Source organism: Fukomys damarensis, unplaced genomic scaffold (assembly GCF_012274545.1).
Source record: "Fukomys damarensis isolate Sample0158 unplaced genomic scaffold, DMR_v1.0_HiC HiC_scaffold_34, whole genome shotgun sequence".
Classification (NCBI taxonomy): domain Eukaryota; kingdom Metazoa; phylum Chordata; class Mammalia; order Rodentia; family Bathyergidae; genus Fukomys; species Fukomys damarensis.
The window spans coordinates 7,215,832-7,226,801 of NW_022900946.1; the positions used below are offsets into that span (position 1 = coordinate 7,215,832).

Consider the following 10,970-nt stretch of genomic DNA (forward strand, 5'->3'; position numbering starts at 1 on the left):
AATTTGAGCTCACGAGAATGAACTGAGCTCGAAAGTTAAGGGTCTACTGTACTGGGTATTGAACCCAAGGGCCTTCGCATCAAACTCAGCCCCTTTTTTTAATCTGACAGGGTCTTGCCAAGCTCCCATTTTCTTTTCACAGCCCCCGTCTTTCACACCTTCACAACCTTCTTTACCCTTTATACCCTGGCTATTTCCATTTCTGGTCTCTATCTTCCTCCTGAATCTACTTTAATCTGGCTTTGTAACCAGATTTCATCATATTCCAACCTAAGCTGTTCCTGAGGGCTACTTATCTCCAGGCAGAATTCCAGGAATTCTCCTGGAAAGGACATTTGACATTCCCCTCAGAGTATTAATTTAGAGGCAAATCAGATCAGTCTTTTCTCTCTCCAGAGTGACCCAACCCTCAAAGGATCTCCTTGGCCCACTCTAATGGGGCATTATGGTATTTCCTGCAAAACTTTGCTAGGGTAAAAAGATGTTTTGAAAGGATTGCTAAAGTTCTTTAGCTTTTAATGTTCAAGTTCAAAAAATAAGCAATTTACTCAAGGGTTTTCAGGGTCCTTTTATATTCTTGAGGGAGTTGTGGTGGCAAGGGCTGGACAACAGCCTTTAGCAATGCACCTGTGAGATGTCTTCTCCAAAATGGCTCATTTAAAAATCAAGACACTGAATGGATTTCCTTCACTGGGAGGGAGATCTTTAAAATGCTCCAGTTTTCTACCCAGAAGTTTGCACAGCTATTGGATTTCCTCACGTGATGACGAGCTGAAACTAAGGGTAGAAAATGAGCACTGCTGGGTGAAGAGTGCCTCTCCCACGTCCCACCACTCTGCTCTCCATCTCACACTTACATTTTAAGAGCGGTGACAGGTGGGGTAGCAGGGGCTGTGTGCACAAAATGAAAGGTGACACAACTGGATTGGTTTATAATCCCTTCCCCCAAAAAGACCGACAGAAAACCACTCACTTGGATAACTCAGATTTGATGCTTGCTTGTAAAGTTTATTGACAACTGTTTGGTCCCAACACACAAAACAGCACTTGAACCACAAAAGAAGTGTTTAAACAAAGTAGACAGTTAAGAAAAACATCTCTTCCCCCAAGCCCAATCCAAAACAAACAGTGCAAGATGGGAAAGGGGGTTTTGGTGATAACTTTTGTCTTTTTTAAAACAGATAAATCTCAGCCAGTACATCTTTCCATCCAGAAATAAAGCACTTTCTCACATTAATGTACATATATCATTGTGTCATTTAATTAAGCCTCTGGATAAAAAAATAGATAGGAATTGGACTGGCCACTGTGGGCAACACCATGAACACAACATGCTTCTGCTGCATTTTCACATTTTTCAACAGCAACTGTCAGTCACACGTGTCCCAGGCTAACTGGCAGCTCCAGTAAATGGTATGAACACTCTCATGATAGTGCAGGACACCTTTTTCTGATGCCCAAAGAACCTGTTCTTTGAGACTGTTCCAAGTGACTTGTAATGATGCCTCATCCGTTTTTTAAAGTCCACAATTTTTTACATGCTACCAAAACTGAAGTCCAAGCATGCAAACTCGGCCTTATGAAGTCTCAGTATAAGGCAACTGATGTTCTGAACACCAACTTTATCATGTTGTTTAAAAGCATCTTTTAAAAAAATTGTACATTTGCATTTTACTTCCTGTAACACTATATCTGTAGTGGAAATGCCTGCAGAAGGAATTGCAAAGTGCCATAATACTTCAGAAGGGTTTTCCAGGGTTGTTCTATCTTGATTGGGGCATATACTGAGAACTGGGAATCACTGGCTTCATTTAAAAGGTTTGGGGAACAAAAACCTAACTCATAAAAATCTTTCTGTAGCCTTTTTTTGGTGGCATTTTATCAAAATGCTGGCTACAAATCAGAGCCCATTTTTTTTGGCTTTCTAGAAATTACAAAACATAAACATGTCCCCAAAAGAAACCATCTAACTAGTGGAAGACCTTACGCCAACAGGTTTTTCTGCTCTATGAATGAATCCGCCTTTTTTGCCCAACAAATACAATCCATTGTAAATGTCAGGTTTCTCCAGCAAGGGTGAGAGGCCACCCATGGGCAGACACCTCAGGCACCCAGAGAGGAAGGACATTCCACAGGGCAGTGCCCCTAAAGGCTGGCTTTTCCCAAATGCCAACATCAGACCACACACACACACATACACACACACACTCACTCGCACTTCCAACAGCAAGTAGCAGCAAGAGTAAAACACAGATGCTATTAAGACACTGAGCTGGCACACGCGAGCGCACACACACACACACACACACACACAAATACACTCCACACAAAAAGCTTCCCAGCTACGGAAATCTGCTTTAAAATTACAAAAACAAGGTTAAGTTGATCAACCTTGGCCTTCACATGTATAGATAGAATTCTTGTCTCTTCCTAGTGGAAATAGTATTGATTCTGCTTCTGTTAAATTATTTCATCACTCAGCTCTGATTTATAATTTATGCATTTGATGCATATTTTAGAAAATCAGACTCTTTCCAATACTGCCTCTTGACACACAGTGATGTGTGCTGTAAATCAAACGCTGACTCTAAATTCATGACATCAAGACCATCTCCTTTTCCTTAACCTAACCCATATCAAACTGGAACAGTGTAGAAGGGAAGCGTAAAACATCAACTTTCTAGAAAGCTCCAAAATGGAACCCAAAAATGGAAATGTTTAAAAAATTTTGTGATGAAGCCACATTTGTTGACTACAGACACAGTTAAATAAAAAACAAGGCACACTTACAAGTCACAGGGAAGCCAGGAACCTTCATATTCCAACCCCAAAACACAGCTCATTTTCTCATCTGCCTTTCACCTTCAATGTGTGAATGCCCAGACCCATAGCACAGGCTTTGTTTCAAAGATGCATCATGCATTTGGTTAATACTGTTGGGAACACCATCGAGCAAAGGACGGGAGGCTCTGCTGTGCTACACGGAGGATCACACCACCAATGCGGCTCAAACCACTTCCTGCTACCTGAGTTCTCACTGTTTACTTTTTCCGGATCACCAGTGCATTTCATAATAATTAAGAAGAATTTGGTAAAATGTATTAAAGGATATTTGACAAATGTCAGAAGTTCTTTCAACTAACTGAAAGAAAAAAAAAGAAGGAAGGAAAAAAACTTCAGCTGAAAGCTGTATCCAATGTAAAAGAAACCAAAACATTATGGAATACATCTAAAGAAGTGGCTTTGAGGGGGGGGGTTCATTGAAACAGAAAAGGACATTTTTTGAGCCCATTTTTGTGTGCAGAATCAGACAGTTTTTTCCCCATCCTAATTCTATGTTCAAAATGGGAGTTAAAGCTTGGTTATAGGTGCAAAGGAAAAGTTGGCTGCCAATTTTATTCTATTCTTGGGTTGCTTTTTGGCTGGGCTCTCCACAGGGTCCTTGCTGAGCAGTGACTCAGGAGCGTCCGAGGCAGGGCCGGAAGGCGCGGGGGCAGCTGCTGGGACCCAAGATGAGCTGGAATCAGAGGGTGGGTTTTCCTTTTTTACTTGTATAGGAATTTCAATATTTTCTTCTTGGTTTAAAATGTTATTTTCTACAAACACAAAAATCAAACAGATTCAGTTATAGGACTTATAAGAAGTATTAGTTTTTATACAGCCACTTATGGAAATCAGTATGCAAAGTCCTTAAAAAAACTAAAAATAGAAATTGCACTTGACCCAGCTATACACGTCCTACGTATGTCCCCAGAGTTAAAGACATTACATTACAGTGATTGACACACACATGCACTGGGAGCAGCACTACTCACAACAGCTAAGCTCTGCAAACAGCCCAGATGGCCACCAACAGACAAATGGACAAATGCACTCTGATATGTATACACAACGGAGTATTACTCAGCCACAAAGGAGAATGAAATCACGTCATTTGTAGAAAAATGAATGGAACTTGAGAACATAATGTTAAGTGAAATAGTTCAACATTACATGGTTTCTTTTCTATGAGAAACCCAAAATACAAAGAAACAAGAGTAAAATAAAGGAGCGATGGTAGGAAGCAAAAAGGGAGACTTTCTGGAGGTGGGGAAGTGGGAATAAAGGGATTAAAAACAATTAAAATGTTAAATGTGCATATCAGTTCTCCAAAAGAACATAACTATTATATATTGCAAACACAGACTAATAATTAGATTCTAACAAAAATGTTACTTTTTAGTTTCTTGCTTGTATTTTCTAAAAAAATACTTTAAAAACAATGCACCAAATGTCACGCCTATCCCACAATTTATATATTAGCTGTGCCCAATTAATGTGTCACAAAATTTAAAAACTGGTAAACTGTATCTCACTTCTCCCCTGGATTATAAAGTTTTAGAGATCTGACTTTTAGTTACAAGTCAATAACAATGTTTTTCTATTTGGATTCTCTCTGTTGGGCTGTTAAGGACCCATGAGCCATACATAAACATTCTAAGCCAAGAGATGAGGGGCCTTTGAGCCAGGGCACTCCTAGTTCATTCCATTTCTATTTACAACGCTCTAAGCTCAGGTGCTAAGGAGAGAGCTGTTCTAAGTCAAAATTACCTTAAAGAAATCCAGGAAGTCAAATACTGTCAGTTCCCCTGCAGTGTTCACAGACTATTTCTCTGGCCACAAATAATTCATCTGCAGTGCAATCAAAGCCCTGTTGCTTGAGAACAATGTACTGTTTATTATATCTTAAGAGTCCACTACATGCAGCAGGGGGCTCCTGCTACCAAAGGCATGTACAGTGACAGTGACAGAAGGGACAGCAAAACCCCCAGCTCCTGAGGAGACTGGCGGACAGACCAGCCCATACTCTAAAGTTCTTCCCTCCCGTCACATGCATTTGGTTAAGATTACGTACACTAAATACATAAAAACTACTGTCATTTTGCCATCAGCGCCAGTTATACATTCCAGACGTGTTCCACAGGCTGGCTCTTCTCAAGCTGTTTTATGCTCCCTCACACCCTAATTTCCAGGTGAACAGCTTCAGTTCTTTCACTGCTTAACACTGCCAGATGCTGTTTAGTAAGACTTAGGATAGTAAAAGTCAGCCCAGCAGCAGCAAGCTGTCCTCGGGCTGCCGAAGTGCTACCAGCAGAGTGCGGAAGAGCCAGATTCCAAGGTATGGAAAAGCAAAAGTGCCTTACAGAGCAGGGGGCTTCCCTGCAGAAAGCCAGGTGAAGGAGTCGCTGGGTTCAAATCCTGGCTCTACCATGTCCAAGCTGCATGACCCGTGGCCAGCTGTGTCTCTAGTTATGGTACATGCTGTGCCTTAGTTATCCCCCTGCAGTTACACATGAGTGTGTCCTATCAGGCTTGAGCCCGGGCCTAGCAGCTGTGAGGCTAATGTGCCTCATACAACGCTGGCACTAAGTTGGGACTTGACATGGTCTGCTTCTTTTCTATTCTTAGGTCACCATGGAGCATCCAGAGCTTAGGCCATAGGTATCTTGTTCCATTCACAACTTCAAAAATCTTCTGTACCCCTTAGGCCCCCATCACAGAGTGGTCAGCAAGAGTTATGCCTCAGAGCCCAGAAAGAAAACCACATCAGCCTTCCCGTGCCAAATCTCTGAAAAAGCTGGGGGACCAGAAGTTCCAGAGGAATTTCCCATGCTCCTTTTGAACGCTCACAGTCGAGTGACATCACGTGACCCTTAGACTACCTTCATTCCCTTGCTTGATGCTCCCTCCCCAAGCACCTTGATTGCAAATCCTATTTGGCAGAAATCCTGATAAGGAAAGGAAGTCCCAAATTCTCTCCATCTCCCTCCAATATTTAATATACTGGCATTATGGTTCTTATTTTAATCCACAAAGAAAGCTCTACCAAATAGTGCAACCTACCAGATGGCTCTTGAGGGCGTTCCTCAAACTGGATGAGATCAGCAGACTGTAGGATAATGGGATCTGGTCTCAGCTGAGGGGACGGCAGGCACGAAGGGACAGGCGCACACAGCAGGTCAACAGGGGAGCTGCTTGCCAGGTGGAGAAGCTCCTGCTCCATTTCAACAGGCCCTTAACAGAGAAAGCAGGCTGCAGTCTACCAGGAGGGCAAACACCAGTCTGTACCTGAAGTTTCCTCAGCTCTAAAAACAAGCAAGTCAGTAAGTTCTCAAGGTTTAAAAATAATTATCTGGAAGATCCTTGGTTTAAAAATGCCACAAGCCACTCATCTTCTGAGTATTTGTACTCTTAGAAACACCAGTCCCTTAAGAGATCCCAACCGGCAAAAAGGGCTTTGCAATAGCTTCTAAAAAGGGGAAATGCAAAACCCCAAGAAGGGGCAGAGTAATTAAACGAACAAAAGCTCAGAATTAGAAGACTTAGATCGTGGTTCTGTCATTTCTTAGCCAAGTCCTCCTGTAATTTCAATTCCTCAGCTGTAGAATGGAGTAACTCCTGCTGAAGGTTACATGGGCAGTGTAAGATGACTTACAGTAGATGCTTTAGCAAAATAATGTTGCATAATGAAGTTTCCTCCAGAGTACAGTAATGCTTCTACCAATCTCACAAAGCTGTATGAAGATAACAATCTTATATAACAATACAATGTCCTCCAGTGAAGTTAAAACATAAAATGCAAGAGAGTTCATTTCTATTTCATGAAACCTTGCCAGTCAATGTTATTTTGAGAATTGCTACAGTGTTACTATCAAGTGTTTCCCAGGGAACTCCTCTGACAGACATTCCTTAACCAAACTTTAGTCAAACACCTGAGTGCTCTTCTCAACTAAGCCTTGCCCTTAATCTTCTGTGTTGTCTGCCCTGTCCTTGCCAAGTCTAGTTCTATATCTATGTATCCATATCTCTATGGTAATATGGATATAGAGATACAAGATTTGTACTGGAAATTGAACTCAGGACTTTGAGCACAGCACCAGTGAGCTACATCCCTGGGCCCCAAGTCTAGCTCTAGTAAGAATCTTGCTGAATCAGTTTTGTAACCTCACTTTGATATCTGATCAAATTCCTCACCTCTAAGTGTCCTGATATCTAAATCCTGCCTGCTTTTGGCAAAATTGTTAGGCCAATTCAGCAAGATCCTCCAACCTCTGCTACATCATTTTAGTGATTTGCTAAAAATCACTAAAAAAACCAGTGACCCCCTCATTCTGCTTCTTGGCATTAAATCCCCACTTGACTTCATTGTATTTGGCATCGAGCGCTCTTCTCTACTGCAATAATCTTGAATTACCTTTTTAGCAAGTGTAAGACACTTTTGAACATCTGAACTGGGATATTATCATTACGGAGGGGACGCTAACCAGTTAATCACACAATGCAATCAAATACAAGCCAGTTTCTACTCTGGTATATATTAAACACAAAACTGCTTTGGAAAAGCAATGACTAATGAACAAAATGACTTGCTTTCATCCTTTCCTCCACACATTCCCCACCCCAAGCCATTTCCCTGATAATTTCACAAACTTTGCCTCATTCGCCTTTCCTCTCGTAACACTGTTTGTTACCTGCTCCGAGCTGGGGTTCCGAGGCTGTGTGCAATTCGGGCACCTCCAGGATTTGCTCACTGTCTGAAGCGTAGTTGACATGAGTGGCGGGGGACAGACCGAGTGAACTCAGCCGGCCTAGAGGACAAGGAATACCTGTCAGAGAGACGAGTCAGAGAGAGCCGCGATTGTTCAAGGGGCAGGGGACAGGTGCTTACTTACTTTTCATGTCATTTTTTAACACTACAATTCTCTTATGACCATGTCCTTTTATCCAGACCACCTGCACACAAGACATACTACTGGTTAAGCAGTGGCAAAGGAGGGGAAATCACCCTAGCATTCAGGAAGAGTGGGAACCACTGTACCTGCTTTAAACATGCTAGAATTTAGAAACCAAATGAATGCCAAGAACAATTTTCTTTCTTTAGCTTTTTGAAAGCAATAGAAGGAAGCTGACAGCCACACCTCCCTTTGAAAGAGTCAACCAGCTGAAAACTCATGAGATGCAGCTTTAAAAGTATGCTGTATGATTCTCCAAAAGATTGTCTTTCAAACATCAGTTTGGATATATACATTAAGAAAGCTCTGAGGTACTATGAAAGCTCTTTTATCATTTTTTTCCAGAAATGAAATATAGCCTGAGAGAATACAAATTTCCCAGACCAGATCTGTTAAACTAACTTACAGATCCTAATGTTAGAGCAAAGTCCCCTACCTATGGAGCTCTCCCTACCTCCTAAGCCAGGCTGGAGATTAAGGCGGCCCTCAGCTGCCAGGGCTTTCTCTATGCAATTGTCACCAAGTCTCTGATCCCAGTTCCCAAGTATTCTTCATCTGTGCTCTCACTACTTCCTCTATTTCATTACAGGTTGAGAATTCATTTTCGGAAACCCTTGGGACCAGAAGTGTTTCAGACTTTTACTTTTTTTGTATCTTGGAATATACACATATACGTAATGAAATGTCCTGGGAACAAGACCCAAGGCGAAAGATACAATTCATTTATGCTTCACGTATACCTTATACACATAGCCTGAAGGTATTTTATACAGTATTTTTAGTTGCTGGCCTTTTTACTCTAACCTGCCACATGAGGTCCAGATGGAATTTTCCATTTGTTTCTTGATGAGGACATTCAAAAGGTTTTGAATTGGACCAGGGATTTAGCTCAGCAGCTTTGCCACATGCCTTGCAAGTGCAAGGACCCAAATTCAAAAAAAAAAAAAAAAAAAAGTTTTGGATCTGGAGAGTACTCTGAACGTCAGATTCCAGGATCAGGGATGGTCAGCCCATTCTTCACTTGGCTCAACCCATTCATTAACACTTCTGGTTCCTCTGCAAGGCCAGGATGCTAGACAAGCTCCCGACTCCTTCCTGTTTCCCTCACCTCTACTAAGGACAACAGCCACTGTGATGCCTTCCAAATGCTACCTGGGCTCCTCCTGCTGTCCACTGCATAGTTCAGTTCCTTACCCAGGGGAGCAAGACCCTCAAAACCAGGATCCTGTTTCACAGGGAGGCCCCACTCAGATCAGACAAATATTCTATCTCAGGTACCCTCAGCCCCTCCTGCAAGGGTTTTAGTGTTCCAACATCTCATGGTGCTTCTCAACTGCTGAAGATACCTGTGAGAACTGACCGCTCCAGTCCTCACCGCATGGTAAGGACCTGCACTGCCCAGGAAGCGAGCACTGCCGATGTACACAGTGAGCACAGAAGGCTCATAGCGATCACTGTGCTGAGCACACCGGCCAATCACCACTTAGGTGTCTTGAGTCTCCTATTACCTAGCAATTTCTTGAGAGTCATGTCGGAAACTTACTCGCCTGGCATACAAGAATTTAGTAAAGTTTTACAGAATTAATGAGAAACACTAAAATCATGTCTTATGCCAAGTGTGTTCTTAATCAGTTCAAAATGCCATCCATTTTTTTTTATTCTGGCAGCATCTTTCAGGAATTAGCCCGTGGCTCTTCAGGAAAACACTAAGAAGCTGAGAAAAACACCCACCTGTGGGATTGCTCCCAAGAGCTCCTCCACACTACTGTAGCCATATGTCTGGGGCTGCAGTGTTTCTCCAACATACTTGGTATAGGCCACAGAAAATTCATGAAGGAAAATCTGCTGGTAGTGATAAGTATGAAGTAAAGACCGCACATTCTTTGCAAATAAATACAGACTTGTGAGCTTCACACACTCTTCTGTCTTATCATTAGTAAAAACCTGGTCCAAAAGAAAAAGCAGGATTAGAAACCTCATGAGTGACTGACCCTGTTCCCTCAAATGTGGGCTTTCAGGTGACAGGCAAGAGACCAAAGTCAGTTTGAAAATGGGCAATGACGGGGTGGGGGGGGGTGGGGGGATGGAGAGAGGAGAGGCCTCATTCCAGGGTCTCCTCCCAGAAAAGTCCAGAGCCTTGAACAAATTTCACTTGCAAGTCTAAAGCTACAAAATTTGGGAAGAGACAGTGAGTAGAGAAGCAAACTAGGAAAGCTGTGGTCTCAAACTAAAAAGGTAGTGAAGCAGAGAGGCTGTGATGAGGAGGGCTGCTTGAATAGCAGGACTAAGGCCACTACACCCCATCTTCCAGACTAGTTTGTTCTTTTATTTATTTTTGCAGTACTGACGACAACCTAGGACCTTCAAACTGAGTTACATCCTGTCCTTTTTATTTTGAGACAGGATCTTGCTTTGTTGCCCAGGTTGCATTTGAATTTGTGATCCTCCTACCTCAGGCTCCCAGAGTGTTGGGACTAAGCCTGGTTCCCAAACTAGTTTCTCAAGAAACACTATGTCAGAGGAAGACATTAGCATTCTTTGAAAACACAGACCACAAAACACAGATACAAAAAACTTATGCCTTTGAGTTAATGTGCAGTCTTTTGTTTTTTAAAACCATAAATCTTTTCAGAGTCTGTAATATGCTCTGGAATCCCCAAGAGAAGGGATATTTCCCAGCCTTTGCTGCTCAATTAAAGTTGAGTTCTACAACATTTATTAGCATTATCCAGAACCAGAGTTCACAGAATACAAAATTAAAAGTTTAGAAAATGTTGGTCTTGCTATCTTAAAAATATCTAGTTATATAACAATGGTTTATCATTCTTTTATATTGCTGCATTTTAGCATCATTTTTTTTTTTTAACCGGTAATTGAACTTAAGACCTTGCACTTGTGAGACAGGCATGGTGCCTCTGAGCTAAATCTCTGGCCCACTTAGCAACATTTTTTAGAAAAGAGACTAAGTTTATGGTATTGAAGTAATTTGGGTACTATAAAAGTGCTGAACTTTTTTTTCTTGGTGGACTTGAATGATTCTTAGAAAGCTGGAATTACTGCTGGTTGTGGTGGCTCATGCCTGTAATCCCAGTGCTCGGGAGGCTGAGGCAGCAGGACTGCTGTGAGTTCAAGATCAACCTGGGCTACATAGTTCCAGTTCACTCTCAACTACATAGTGAGCCTGTCTCAAAAAACAAA

General features: G+C 42.0%; 1 protein-coding gene across 8 annotated transcripts in view; it reads right to left on the reverse strand.

Moving 5' to 3' along the window:
* Positions 1-1,636: 1,636 nt before the first annotated feature.
* Positions 1,637-10,970, reverse strand: part of Marf1 (meiosis regulator and mRNA stability factor 1) — a 42,754-nt gene continuing 33,420 nt past the window's right edge. For 7 of the 8 annotated variants that reach the window (XM_010610787.1, XM_019205506.1, XM_019205505.1 and 4 more), the window contains exons 23-27: positions 9,504-9,716; positions 7,713-7,773; positions 7,512-7,628; positions 5,884-6,054; positions 1,637-3,596 (exon numbers count right to left, since the gene is read on the reverse strand). In XM_010610787.1, coding sequence (XP_010609089.1) covers positions 3,352-3,596; positions 5,884-6,054; positions 7,512-7,628; positions 7,713-7,773; positions 9,504-9,716 — 807 coding nt within the window. In that variant the 3' untranslated portion in view covers positions 1,637-3,351. Of the gene's footprint in view, positions 3,597-5,883; positions 6,055-7,511; positions 7,647-7,712; positions 7,774-9,503; positions 9,717-10,970 lie in introns of those variants that run through there. The other variant, XM_010610788.2, reaches the window with a different exon arrangement.